General features: G+C 43.0%; 1 protein-coding gene across 2 annotated transcripts in view; it reads left to right on the top strand.

Moving 5' to 3' along the window:
* Positions 1 to 313: 313 nt before the first annotated feature.
* The window catches only part of cdh8 (cadherin 8), a 109,483-nt gene continuing 94,440 nt past the window's right edge, over positions 314 to 15,356 (top strand). For both annotated transcript variants that reach the window (XM_078256547.1, XM_078256539.1), the window contains exon 1: positions 314 to 571. In XM_078256547.1, the coding sequence (XP_078112673.1) occupies positions 314 to 571 (258 nt within the window). The remainder of the gene's footprint in view (positions 572 to 15,356) is intronic.

Raw genomic sequence — 15,356 nt, 5'->3', positions numbered from 1 at the left:
TCCCAAGACTAAAAAGACAACTAACAAACAACTGTGATTGCTCCCTTCTAGGTCTCCCCCTCCGAATAACGCCAAATGGATGCTGTGCTGGGCTCCTCACTCCCTCACCAACTGCTATGGAGGCATGCCAAGCCATGCAAGTGACCTTTATCACGCCATGAATGCAAGCTCCGCCGTTCAAAGAGGACACAAGTAACCTTTTCTTGTTATCTAAGAAGGAGCTGTTGATCTGAAGAGAGAGGCGCTGGAAACGAGAGGCCGAGAGAGAAGAGACTCGTAAAACGATCAAACAAAACAAAAACACAACGAAAGGATGCCAAAGCGGTCCAAGGAGATGCTGATGGATCTGTGGATGTCCTTGCTGCTGGTGTGGATTACTTGTGTTCCGTGCATGTCTGCGACTCCTATCATAGGCCAGTCCAAAAGTACACAAACTGGTGGGTCCGCATCGGTGGCGAGCGGTCCTGGCGAAGGACAAAGATTACTGAGCCGCGCCAAGAGAGGATGGGTTTGGAATCAAATGTTTGTGCTGGAAGAATTTTCTGGACCCGATCCAATTCTAGTTGGCAGGGTGAGTGCTGTGATTGTCAGCATTATATTAAGCTCGCTTATCGTGTGGAAACATTAATTCGGCCATTTGAATGCTCCCTCCGTATTTTTTTTTCCTTCCCATGGGCAGCGGGAGGGTTTTGGTTGTCAAGGGGAAGCAGAGATATGGGGACAAGAGAGAGGGATGGGTAGAGGCAGGGAGGAAGAGGGCTGACAAAATGCTTTTGGAAAATAATTAAACTCTCATCAAATAATGGTGGCAACATTTTATGCTGTGTTGGATGTCCTTGAAATCCGAGATACTGTGCAGCAGTCACAGATTGTTTCTTCCCTGCTTTTTTAACACACTTGCTATTTCCACACAAAATATACACATGCACGAGAAAGTTTTTTTATTTTTTTTTATTCTTTTTATTTTAATTCCCCATTTCCGCCCACATCCATTTCTTCCTGTGAAGACCTGATTAAATTGGAATCGTGCATTACATAAGAGAGTTTATTTATTTTTTTAGTTATGGTTAGTTTTTCCATTCTATAATGAACAGAACTGCAGGCTAATCCTGCGGCTCTGGGCCACCTGCTCCCTGGCCTGTGTGGAAGTGTCAGGCGGGTTTTCAGGGGAGGGAAGGGAAGGCTGCTGGCCAGCCCGGCCAAAGCAGCTTGTTCACAGCTCATTGCTGGGACTCACCTGGGGAGAGTCAGCCTGGCAGCCAACGCTTGCTTCCCTCCCCCAGAATATCACCCAGCCACTCTGGCACGGACAGGAATGCAGGCCATCGAGCATATTTGATCTTGTTCAGTAATAGCTTGTGCAAACAGTGTTGCGGTGCCTAATATTTGATAATTGGTGGGTATGCCTTTCATGTTTATGACATATTGCCATTGTAGTGCATTGCTATATATGTTTTTTCAACCTTCTCAGAGCTGACAGCACTGAAGCAAAAAGCTGCTGTTGCACAAGAAAAAAATAAGCCACTTGTGATCCAAGTAAATACTTTCAACTTCACTTCCTCTTGTTTTTTTTACTTATTTTATCCCGAGCATTGTCATATGGCTGCATCAATTAACAATTCGCCACCATGTGGGATTTGCACCTGTGTTTTCTAAATACCGTACGAACACAGAAATGCTGTTAAGTGATGCATTAATTTTTCACGCGAGTCAATTAGGCAGCCTCTGTTGGATTCCACGATGGCTGCTCATCAGAATGCTGAAACAAACAAGTGCACACTCCGGGGCCACAGTGGCCGTCCGTGAGACTGGAATTTAAAGGTTAGATCTCAGCGGTGACATACTGAGTATCAAGGATTTCACATATCAACTAGATATATTCAGTATGTGTGGCTGTTTTACCTGAAAATGTTTCTTTAAAAAAATATAACACTTAATGACGACAAACGTTGATAAGAGATTCATAATTTCAAGCTCACACACACGTTGTATATCAGACTGTGTGCCTGCGAGGGTGAAATGCTCTTCGCATTGTCAACAGAGGATTGGTGACACAAAATCAAGGTGTGTTCCCGGTTGTGAAGGATGTTTTCTCTCAAGGCCTCGGTTAAGGCTTTGTAACAAACGTGACTGTAGCATAGGTTTGTCATAGGTATAGGCCTCTCCCTGTTGAAGGACATGCAGGGAATGGGCGCGGGGTTGGGCAGGGGGGCTGCTCTGGATAAAGAAGAACTTTGCTTGCCTTTTTGCAAGGTGATGATGATGATGATGATGATGATGATGATGATGATGGGTTGCGTTCACTGCAAGGTTAAGTGCTCATGACTATGCCTGGCAGAGCTAAGATAAGTTCTATGTTAAACCAAGATGGCACTGTATTGGTTTAAGACCATAAATCTCTCTCTCCCTCTCAGTCTCCTTTTCTTTCCCTTTCTCTGTGTTTCTCACGCTTAATTAAAAAATGAATCAAATGGGCGGGAGGTGTGATTCAAATGGGTCACACGGCTCTCTGTGTACTCTGCACAATTTCCTTCCACTGCATGTGATACCGCCTGTGTCTGCGGTTGTGGGCCTATTATCAAGGAAGTCCAGGGCCAAAGATTGGACTCTTTCCATCCCATGTTTTTTTATTGCCGGTGCGCTCTGAGGTTTAATTACACGTGCATCCCCAATCTTGTGTCTGCGACCAGGCTCCCCTCAACTACACCGACACAGGGGAAGGAGAGTGAGAGATGGTGTTTTGCGAGAGGGATAGAGTGAGATTGTGCCATCGATTTTTAACGGTGTGTTATTCTCGGTGTTCGCTCTCAGCGGAGACGATTAGCATAAAAAAAGGCAGGGGAGGAGGGTAAGAGGAGGCGGAGGTGTGGGAGAGTGAGAAGGACGGCCACAAGGCGTGACAGCACCCTTCCCTTTTGCTGTTCGTCTCCAGCGCGTCGTTTTTCTTGACATTGTGATTCACTGAGCTCCGTGTTCGTCAGCCCCCGTCAGTCCCGTTGGCGTCGGGGAGCAGACATGCAGTACCTGTTAAAGTGAAGCAGGGGAGACAGCTGTGAAAGCTTGTTGCTCGGCTGTAGCTTAAAACGAACACGGTGTTGGAAGGGATTTTAGGATTACTCATCAGGAGCCAGGAACGGTTCAGAAATAACCCGTCATTAGGAATAGAAGTACGCAAAAGGAGTGTTAAGGTAGATAGGCTCGAACGCATCACTCACACTCGGACTGAGCTTGGGGACGTGTGATTGCTCATTGTCGACGACGAGTGGGAGACTCTCATGTAGGCCATTGGAAGGCAAGCAGAGGGTACTTTTAGGTAAAGCAGCTCTTGATTTACCATTGCACAGCCATGCTGGGAAAGTGTAGCCTGGGTTTTAAAATAAAATGGCAGTTATTTAGTGTATAAGGTTATTGTACTCTTGTTGACAACCTTTCTTCACTTTGGCATGAGGCCTATCCGAACCCTAATGCAATCTCAGCCATGTTTCCCCACCATTTGGCCTCTTTGATCAAAGCCATTTCAATTATTCAAACAAACAAAGAAGCAGCTCATTTACAGCAGGCCATTAAAGACAAAACATTGCCTTAGAACATAAAGACAAAGAGCAGACAAATTGCTGTGTTTGCACGAAAGAGAAATCTGAATTATTTTCTTTGTAGTGTGAGGCAGATTGATGGCAGTTAGCGCCGGGATATCTAACGGCGTTAACTTTTCTCGACTCCTTCACTTCCCGCGTGATCATTTAGCATATGCTGTGTTAGGATTGATAATGATGGCCAGTCCAGTCTGCTGAATAGTAGCACAGATGTGGTAAATTGACTGATCCCTCATCCCATTGTCCAACGCTTTTATCTACCACAGCATCGTATATGTGTTTTCGCACAAAGAGAACTGATAATCAACCATTAGTATTAATCAATTCAGGTTGAACTGCAAGATTGCAAGGACTGACAGCGGCTTTGATTATTGATTCAGCAAAGGAAACTGATATGTCGGGAAGGAAAAAAATACCTTTGTGCATGTGTGTGTGTGTGTGTGTGTGTGTGTGTGTGTGTGTGTGTGTGTGTGCTGTGAGAATGAAACACAAGCTTCATTCTTCCAAACACGCTGTTTGACAGGATTCCCAACAAGAAGGGCCACAGTAGCATCAGATTGGAGGTGTAATGGAAGTCTGCAGGGTGTTTAGCTTGAAGCAGAGGAGTTATTGTGTAATGTAAGTGAGGTTTGCATTGCCCTAAAAATTGAAGACCTTTTTCAAGTAGTGACTTGTCTGAAATATTTGAATCCGTCTTTCTTGTTTTCCCCTTTCGAGGTGCTTTCAGGTGAAACTGACAAGAGAACACAGCTTGGAGTCATTGGTTCATACGGTTCATAAGGTGCCCTCAATATTTATTGATTGATTCATTGATTTATTTACTGAATAGTGTATCTGTTCACCATGATATAAGTTAAGATTGCAGTAACTTTTCTGTAAACCATCTTTATCCGGGATGTTTTTCCCCCAAATTCAATTCAGAACTTTTTGTAGCTTTTGTTGCTCTCTGCACTTTGGACTGCCAGAACAAGATGTCTATAAATACTGATGCGAGCTACTTCTGCTCCGCTGGATTACCTCTCTCTCGCTCTCTCTGTCCCCCACCTCTCTCCTTCTCTGTGACGGGGTGATTATGGAGAGACTGACTCTTGAGCCCAAGTAAGCTTGCCTCCAGGGCCGATGGGGTGTGGTACAATGACATTGGTAGAATTTCTCCAAGTGTTTGGCTTTGGCATTGCGAGGCAGCGAGGCAAAGCTAAAGCAAGATTGAGTCCTGAATGCAGCTGCCAAACGCCCGGCTTTCTTGACCGTGTCGTGCCAATGCGGCCTCTGATCAGCGAGGATCCCCCACCTTAATCTGCATTTACCCCGCCTCCAACAATTGAGCGCATATCTGGCTCTGCCTTTGATTGATGGATGAGGAGTGGGAGTTAACGAGAATATTAGCCGAATTATTGCCAGTGATTGATAGCCATTACGACACATAAATTATAAGCATTGGCTCGGATATAATACATTCTGAAATATAGCCCAAATTAGACACAGGTTCCAGTGCCATAGTGAGAAGATTGAATCCAAAAAAGCTGTCATTAAATCCATATTTGTTGGACTTCATTTCATTCCATTTGGGTTCTCACACCCACAACAGCCCCTGGAATACAGCTCTGTAATCTCTCTCCAGGCAGCACCACAAAGACCCATATTGAGCTGCAGTCTAGCAGCAGCTCCTCTGTCTCTCAGTCCTTAGATCTCCATCCCCTCCTCTTGTGTAATTTAGAAGAAAAAACATGCTAACATCCCTCTACCTCCTTTGCCTGCTCTGTGAAGGCGCTCCTCTCTTTCCCTCAGGCTCACCTGTACAGTTTATCACTAATGCCGGCAGGGCCATTATATCAATGGGCCATGGTCACAGTCTCCCTCTTCCATTCCAATCTCTCCCACTGTCTGTCCCTCCCGGTCTGTAATAAAACACTGGGCCCAGCGGTGGCTCTGATAGAGCTGTGGGATCACATTAGTGCTGCCCTCGAAAAGCTTGACAGGTTGTCTATGGCTTTGTGTCGTCATCCTGGTTCCCATTAACAAGCTGTGTATGTGCATGTGCATGTGTGTGTCGTACAGTAGTCCATTCAGGAGTGTTATGGACTAAAATGAGATGAGCAGACAAAGGCTTGGATGGAGTATATTTAGACATAAGGGTTATATGTGCTCCAGCAAATACATGTCCATGAAGCTTCATAGATGTTGTATCTTTGCAAACATTTGCTGGGGTGTCAGCAGAGTCATAGTCATGAAAGATTTCTCTCTAAACTGATCTCTATGTGTTTTGAGAAGACACTGCAGTCTGAATTCTGTGGTATTTCCAATTTACTGTTGACCTCATCCTCACTGGCATTATTACTTTTTGAAGCAAACCATTCGCCATTGCCTGCATCTTAAATGTTATTGCCGAGTCGTTTTACCAGCCTGTCAGTGCTCATTTAATAGAAAGTGCGGTAACACTTTATTCAAAGGGGTGTGCATATGACTGACATGACTGTCATAACCATCTCATGAACACCTCTCATGAACATGAATGAGTCTTTGTGAATGTTTATGACTGTTGTCATTAAGTGTCATTCGTCTCATCGCTTTTCTTGTGGTCAAGGGAATAATTCATGTTATAAAAGCATTTGACAGTGTAATCAAACTTCATGAAATCTTTACGACAAGTCTCAATTGTAATCAAACTTTATGACATCTTTACGACAAGTCTCAATTGTAATCAACCTTTATGACATCTTTACGACAAGTCCAGATTGTTTCACCTTACTTGAGGTCAAGGAAAAATATTCATGTCACAAGTATAATGGTCTCACCGTGTAATGATTTCTTAAAGTTTGATAATTCGGCCTGCTATGACATATTCATGACGGGATATGTAGTCTAGATTAATGTACATGTGTCATTACAAAGACATTGACAGGTTATATTGCCTTGCTTAATGTCAAGTTGTCATAACACAAACATCTCAAACAATGCTAACTTTGCATTAAAAGTGTCATAATTTACCGAATGACACAACAACAATCATAAAGACTGCTTCATGTTCATGCCATGGGTCATGTCAGTCTTATGCACACCCTTTCAAACAAAGCGTTACTGAAATTGCTGTAGATTATGTTTAAATTGTACCAATGGCATAATGTGTCATTTTTGAATTATCACTCATTCTTTTTCCCTCGTCATGTCTTTCTAAACACACCCACACGGATAACCATGGAGCATACACAGCTCACAGTACCCTGTCTCTCCTCTCACATGTGCCGACTGACTGCTGTGCATTAACTCACATACTGCATTGCCATAAGGGAGCTGAAATCATGTTTCAGTTCAGTGTATCACAAGGAGGCACATGACGCGTCTCTCTCTTGTGTACATGCATCAGCTGCAATTATAATTTAACAGGAAAGCACATCCATTCACATGGCTTCAGAGTCCCTGAGCAAAATAACAAGCTCGCTGCTATCACTCACATCTGTGGCTCAGCGTGATTAAATCCATGTTGTACGGTGAGTAGCTCACGCGGGGGCCGCTTTCCTCAGCTTCTACAGCAGTGCTAATTCATAGCAAATGGCCCCTTTATGGTTTCACCTTGGACTGCGTCGCCGCGATTAGCTCTCTCCCATGTCAGTGTTTGTCAGTCAACGGTGTCAAACTCTTCCAGTGGAAATCCAGAAAAGCCCTCTCTTCTAATTAAGTCCAACAATCCCCCACCACAGCCCGCTTTTAACGGCTCTCCCTCCCCTCTCCTCTCCTCCTGCCTCCCTCACACTCCCTGGCTCACCGAGCTTGGCCTGGGATGGCTGTGCGGAGGTGGAGCGCTTAGAAGGCTAAATCATCTGGCACTCCGCCTTGAACTTTGCTCTAACTAATTTATAGGAAGTAAAGTGGTTCACCTCAAACACTTGGCTTGTGTGTCGCTTTGGCTAAATTAGTCTGGTTTCTTTTCAAAATAGGGGATTTAGCTTTGTTTGAATTATATCATTCTCAAAGCATCAAGAGATACATTTGCAATTTAATAGGCTTAAGCCACTTGGCCTTTGCTTGCGCTGACATTTAAATGATTGCTGATTTGTTAAACAAATCACCGGCCTGTGTGCATTGAAAACAGGCGGCAATAGGCGACTAAATTAAGGCAGCATTAGAGAGCGAGATGTTGGACATTCTGCTTACTTATGAATCTGTGCTGTGTTTTCCAGTCAAAACATTGGCCAAGCATCAGTAGCAGTAAATGAGGTTACAATTATTCAAATCTGATTATTCAAATCAAAAGATTATGATTATCTGAAACCTGCTAATTGGCCCTTGCCTCTGACACAGTAGTTGTGGGCATAAGCCACTGCAGCAGCAGCAGCAGCAGCGGTAGGAGCTAAAGATTCCTGCTCCCTGTGCCAGTGTGCTCTTGTGGGCTCAATGTTTGGCTCCAGTCCCCAGGCAGCTCCTCTCCTATGGATAGAGCCCAGCGTATGTGAAATGCTGCAGGCGGATGCAGGCGGCTTATCCCTGCGCCTCTGCTCCCATACACGTCCCATCAGCCAAACTGGGACTGCCGGAGTAATCTTGTTAAGAATGGATGTTGTTATTGTGCAACTGGATGTGCATTTTTGCTTCACGGTTAGCTGGGAGCACACGTGGGCTGGAGCAGCAGAGACAATGGGGAGGGAGTTTTGGATCGGCGGGATGAGTGCCTATTTCTGGCACTTAAAAGATGACAGTCCTTAACGTTCTTCCTCCGCCTCTTTACTTTCCCTCCTCACTCCTTCCCCAGCTCCTTCCTCACCCGCCTCATAGAACATAATAACAACAAAGCGGCCTCAGTAAACAGTGGATGTGACATTTACTTGAAGATCGGTGTCTTCACCTATAACAGGTATTAAAGATGATGATTATTATCACTGCTGAGTGGAAGGCAGGAGGTGGCTCACCTCAATCACTGACGGGACAATAAAAAAAACAAACACACACACACACACACACACACACACACACATACTTCCCTCCCTGCAAACGCTCCTAACTCTGGTATCTGGGTGCCAACAGACTGTGGCTTTGACCTTTCTCACAAATGAATTATTTCGGTTTAATGATCCCTTCTGCAGAAAGAACAAAAAGATAGCTGAAATAATAGCCACGGGAGGAGAGGTGGGAATGTAAAAGGGCAGCACACCCCCCCCCCCCCCATACTTTATTCTCCAACCGTACTTCCACTCTACCTGTGAAGACACCTGTATCCCTCTAATAATGCCCCTTCCTGCTGTTTGTGTTTCCAAGGTGCATGTGATACATCTAGCCTGAACCGTAGAAATGAACTGACTTCAAGGTAATAATAAAAAAAACACCCTGGATGTAACAAGCAGGTGGTGATGATGGAAACACACACTTCTTTGTTTGTGTGTGAAAGTAACACTTTGGATGTTTTTTTTTCTTTCCTCCTCCAATGTTTGATTAATTCTTCTTTTTTTTCTGTCGGATCAGAAAAAGGGATGGGAAGTGAAGGGGGGAGTAGATGCATGAAAAATTAACAACGTTATAATATAAAATCCAGATGAATCATAAATGCTTAATGGGAATCAGGGCCGAGTGTACTGGATGTTAAAATTGTTCTCAAAGATTCCTGGGTGTATGTGCTTTGTCTGCCAGTGCCGCGTGCACAAAGAGGAACACTGCATGTTACGTCGTCTCTCTCAGCTGCTCCATCTCTCTCGATGGCAACGAAATGAGGTGTTGAGGGACAGTGACTAGAGAATGCCAGAAACATGTGAAAAGCTTTTAGAGGGTAGAGGCCGTCTGTTATCGAAGTCTGGCTAATTACCTCTATCCTAACTGACTGTTGTTGTGCTTGTGGATTGGACATGCACCGTCTATCTGATGAAATATTAACAAATCTTTGCTAACACCCGGTCTTCTCTATTGTGTTTTTAATGAAAGGCAGAGATCCAAGAAAAACTTCTGCTATTATGAATAATAGAACATCCAATTAGTGTAACATCATCGCAGATGAGTTTGATGAAAGACCGGACTGGTGTAATGTTGGAGGAGTGTGAACATTTAGTTAAGTTATCAAAGTGTTTGAATGTGGTAGGGCGGTGGAGGTTGATTGCTTATGACGCGCTGACAACCTCAAAATTAACCCCTTTGGAGTGCGTATATTAAGAAATATAAACGAGGAAGTTGAACTGAAGTTTGGATTGCACTTATTGTGTAAGGAAATGTAAAAACTATGATGCATATGTTTCAGTTTTTCAAAATAGGGTCAAATCAGAAAAGTAACAAACTAGCTTGCCTTTACAAAGTGGAAGCCTAGCTTGCAAACATGTTATATGAACACATGCTTATATGTAGTACATGCTTACATGTACTACACGGTGTACACAATTTACTCACTTGTGTAGTGCGTACATTGAAATAGGGTTGCGTTGTCTGAAATTGCACACGACCAATATTCACTGGCCGGAAAATACCACTCCTGTTTAATGATGAATTGCAGCCAGGCGGAGCATTACTGCCCATTGTCGTCCACCTGGTTTGTCAGTCCTTCCAGAAAAATGCAGAGTTTTTTTGTAATTGTTGCGGGCAGAAATCCTTGATTATGCGGCACGTTTTCTTAAAAAAGCGGGAACTTGCAAAAACTGCGGTTTCATCGTGGCTTCATCGCGGGGTTTGCAGCTTTTCGATGATGTTCACGTCGCGTAATTAAATCACTTACGTTCCCATGGCAACAGGGGAAAATTGTGTGAAGTAAACGCAACATTTTTCAACTTTCTGCTAAGATATATGGGACTTTTTTGCAACGAAAATCCGGGGATTATGAAATCATGCAAGCCCCGCATATTTTGCGCGGAAATCGGCAATTTATGCGGCGAAAGTGCAGTTCTCCCCCCGCATAAATATGCAGACTTTGGCTGATTATGCATTGAATTATGCGATCGCATAATCACGTTTTTCTGGAGGGACTGGCTTGTTATCTCACTAACTGACAGCAGTATAGTGGTACTTATCGAAAAAAAAAAAAAACATGTATAAATTACATTTGTATAGTTTGTGTTTTGTCGTTTCAATAATAACCGCTGCAGCTTCCTCGCCGTCGCATTCACTAGTTGGAAAATACGTTGCTGGTCCCGTAGCTTCTGCTCCTTAGCAAAGATGGCGACCGTTGGGTGCGAGTAGTAGTGCACTATGTACTTAAAATAGCAAGTGTAAGTACAGAAGTGCGCAATTTTTAGTTGCATTAGTGTTGTGTTCATCCCACATTATGCAGTGGCTGGGGTTTAGCTAGTGTTAGCTGTTTCTTTTGACTGAACACAGCGATGAGTTGTCCTGTAACCTCAGCACTCTGCATGTTATTCAGTGATTGAAGTATTATACGCAGTAACGTACAGAGTGCTCAGAGTACACATGGGGCCGAGCAACGGCTAACCATGTCAGCCGACGAGCTGTTTAACTGTATGTGTGGCAACTGGAATTACAGTAAAGTGATAAGAAATTATTTTTACTGCTCACCCCACAGAATTTGCACCAATCAAATTACAGTACTGAGAAGTCAGTGAGTCAGTCAGAAACAAAAATCCACACCCACTGGAGAAGACTATTGCACTTTTTCTGCCACCACAGAAGAATATATACTGTAAAACTTTAATTTCCTCTTCTTTAGTTACAGTTTTGACCAAATAAGTACACAAGTCAAGTCACAGAGAATATACAGTGTGTGCAAGAAAAAAGGGTAACACTTTACTTGAAGGTATCGACATAATCGTGACATGACACTGTCATAACTATGACATGACACTGTCATAAACGTTATAAACAAGTCATAAACTTCTTGATTATGACAACTTGACATTAATCAAAGTGACATGATCAGAAGTTGTCTTGGTCATGACAAGTTGACATTCAATTTGTTTGGGATGTCTTTGTAATGACAACTTGACATTAACGAGGATGACATTACCATGTCATCCTGTTTAATGTCAAGTTGTCTTAATAAGGACACTCCAAAGAAATGTAATGTCAAGTTGTCATGACAAATACATCTTCTGGTAATGTCCTCCTGGCTAATGTCAAGTTGTCATTACAAAGACATCCCAAACAAATTTATTGTCGACTTGTCATGACAAAGACAACTTCTGGTAATGTCACTTTGATTAATGTCAAGTTGTCATATTCAAGACAACCCAAACAATGTCAACGTGTCATGACCAAAACTGAATGACACTTAATGACAGAAGTCATAAACGTTTATGACTTGGTTATAACGTTTATGACACGTTCACAACAGTGTCATGTCATAGTTATGACAGTGTCATGTCACGATTATGTCGATACCTTCAAGTAAAGTGTTACCGAAAAAAGAATTAGAATTTCACTTAAATTTTTTTTGTTATTATTGTACAGACTTTTTGTAGGAAAGTGAAAGTAAGATTACATTAAATACATCGTTATATAGAACATTTGGTACAAAAATACAGAATTACAACAAAGACAGAAAAAAAACACAAGATAACTTAATTTCCCCCATTCCCTTTCCATTCCTCAACCTACTACTCTTACTCAATCAACCCACTAAAGAGATACATCACTGCATATATGTATTCTACAACTTCTACTGTGACTATAAATCAATGTAATAATTATATGTAAACACATGAACAACTTTGTCATAATCAGAGCTATCCATAAGCTTATCCTGCTCAGGGTTACAGGAGGCTGGCACCTATCCCAGCATGCACTGGGCATGAGGCGGGGTACACCTTCAAAGGCTGCCAATCTATCACAGGGCTCAGCACACATTCACACTCACATTCACACCTACAGGCAATTTAGAATTTCTAGTTCACCTGTTAACATGCATGCAGCACCACTGTGCTGCCTTTATTAATTCATGTTGTTATGGGGTAGTATTGTTTGTCTTAATATACAATAAATAGTGCTGAATGACAGTTACGATCAAATAATAGCTTGATTTGCTATTCACTGGTGCCATTAAGAATGTCAGTTAAGTAATGCATTAAACTGAAAATCCAAAAATACAACATTGTCAACAATATTATCCTTTGAGGGAATTCTCTTTCAGTACTAAACAGTGAGAACAAGAAAGATACTTTAAATTTCACAAAAAACGAGGAGTGCTGTGCCTTGGAGGGGGAACCCCCTCCGAGTCTCCCGAGATGACTCTCCTCGCCTCTAAGAAAAGGGAACACTGCCAAATGGCACGGTGCCCTTTTATGTTACTTTCTGTGTTTCTTTTCTGCGTCATGACGCATTGCTGCTGTTAGCTGATGAAGACGAGGAGCAGCTGTGGTGAGGCAGCAATATTTTAATAGCTCCACAGATCTTTCAATGGTTTGTCACCGGGGGAAACGACCTGGGCCAACCCCAACACCATTGTAGCCTCCATCTGGATGGAAGCAGTCACACAGGTCCTCATTTTCCTCCATCTCAATCTGTGCAGCACTCCCAGTGTTTACAGCCGGCGCCCGCTTGGATCACCACTTGCCAAGATATGGAATGTTTATCAGTGTCTCTCTGTGCACACAGTAACACACCGGCACATTCACACAGATGCACATGCAAACACAAACACACACATTGTGTCTCATTGAGTGGCCAGATAAGAAAACATGACATTATCTTTTCGGTGTGTCTGGTGTACCTGTGTGTTGGTTTGTGTGTGTGTGTGTGTGTGTGTGTGTGTGCGTGCACCCATGTGTCCACACAATGTGTGTGCAGTCAAAATGCTAATGTCATATCTGCCTTGATGACCTTTTCTTCTTTGTTGATGCCCAGTGTTTTTTTGTAAATACCGTGCTGATATCCTGGGATGTGTAATTACTGCACCGCATCAACACGATGCCTCTTTATTAGTTTTCTGACAATGGCTTTCCTAGTCACCGCTGAGTGTGTGTGTGTGTGTGTGTGTGTGTGTGTGTGTGTGTGTGTGTGTGTGTGTGTGTGTGTGTGTGAGAGAGGCTTTTCTCTCTCTTTTTTCATTTTTTATTGAGAGACAAGTACAATGACAAATGACAAATACATGCATACCAGGGGTACCAGGGGTTAAGGGGTAAATAAATTATGAAAAAAAGAGAAAAGAAAAAATATAACAGAAATTTCAAAAGTTCATGCAATTTAGAAATCCACATATACCAAGAGTCTTTAAGGCTTTAGGGTTTGTAGAGTGCTGAATAGTTTGTATGTATTGTTGCATTTCATTCATAAGAACTTTAAATAGAGGTTTTCTGTTAGGGAATTTACTTTTGTAAATGTGAAATGTTGCTAAGATAATAACAATATTAATAATATATATGATATTGGTTTTTTTTGTTCTAAAATGCAGACATCATAAAAAACCAAACAGCACATCTTTGTACTGTCCTGTTTACACAGCTGAATCCTACATCACTAGTCGTTAAAGCATCTGCTGCTACTGCTCACACACACACACACACACACACACACACACACCTGCTAAAGACAATGGGTCATGTTGCTTCTATTTATGTATTCCATGTATTATCCAGTTTTTCATCTCCAGGAGCTCCTTAGAAATGATCTAAGGTGATTCATAAATAGATCATATAGCTACGTTACACAGAGATTGAAAAAAGGAATGGAGGGATTGAAAAAAGGATGGAGGGATTTAACTGAACAGATACCTCAGTGCGCTGTATTACTACAACAAATACCGCACAATATGTGTGAGAACATCTACAATGCAAAAACAGGAGCGGGATTCCTGCCTTTGTTGCATCACCGGCGTGGAGGGAAAAAAGCATGTCAGAAGTGTGCCTGTGCATACGTAATGGGATCCTACTCTGCACCAGCTCTGCGTTTGTCGATAAGGATCACACTCCCCAGGTTCGACTCCGGGGATTAGGGCAGAGGCCGTTTGATCTTGGTGGTTTAGCATAAAAATCGCAAGTCTCCCGAATCCTGAAGCAAAGGAGCTGAGTTAGCTAATTGGGCGGTGCTGCTGCATGCTGCGATGGACACATTGTAGCTTCATGTAGAGACCTCAAGATGCCTTTGACAACGCCACAATCACGGTAAAGTCAGAGTGCTGTGTTAATGATGCTTTTAGAGTGGAGGAGAGTAGAGACGTGTTTCGAGTCATGCAGCTATTGACACACTGTCGCCATGCTTTCAAATAGAGGAAACACACACACACAACCACACACACACACACTGAATAATGTGTACACAAATAGCAACTTAATCCCAATCGCAGCAGGCAATCAGACAGGAAACTAAATGTGTCCGTCATCAAATGGCAGCCGTGGTCAGCCTCGGCGTATGAAAGTGGATCCTGAAAGGCTCCGGATCTGCGTTCAGGATCGCCTCGCATCTACATCAGATCCACATGCGTCTAAGCAGCCGACGCAGCAAAAGCAGAGAGGGGTGTGCCAGTTACAGAACATAATTGCTACTAATGACCATTAGGAGTTTGGTTTTCATCCTCCAGGGGCCGTAGAAAAGGCCTTGCGTCTTATCAGTTGATTAGAAGCAAATAGACGGGGCCGGATCCTGCATATTAAGTAAACAGGGGGCTAAAATGGTGTTACTCTATCAGGGGAAAGCCTAATGGAGTGGCGGGGAGCTCATCCTCTGCTAATGCCTGAGTTCAAACAAATGGACAACTGCTCACAAACCAAGCAACTCGTCAAATATTGGTCTCATTCTTTCTCCCGCCAGTTGAAATTGTATCTGTACAAAACAAAAACAAGAACGAAAATTGTTCCATCGGCTTGGGGTTTGGGCTCAGTTTACTTTCCTGCTCAGAACAGCAAAATG

This window comes from Sander vitreus, chromosome 1 (genome assembly GCF_031162955.1).
Source record: "Sander vitreus isolate 19-12246 chromosome 1, sanVit1, whole genome shotgun sequence".
Taxonomy (NCBI): Eukaryota; Metazoa; Chordata; class Actinopteri; order Perciformes; family Percidae; genus Sander; species Sander vitreus.
Note: the sequence above shows the minus strand (reverse complement) of the source record. Positions and strands in the feature narration are given on the sequence as shown.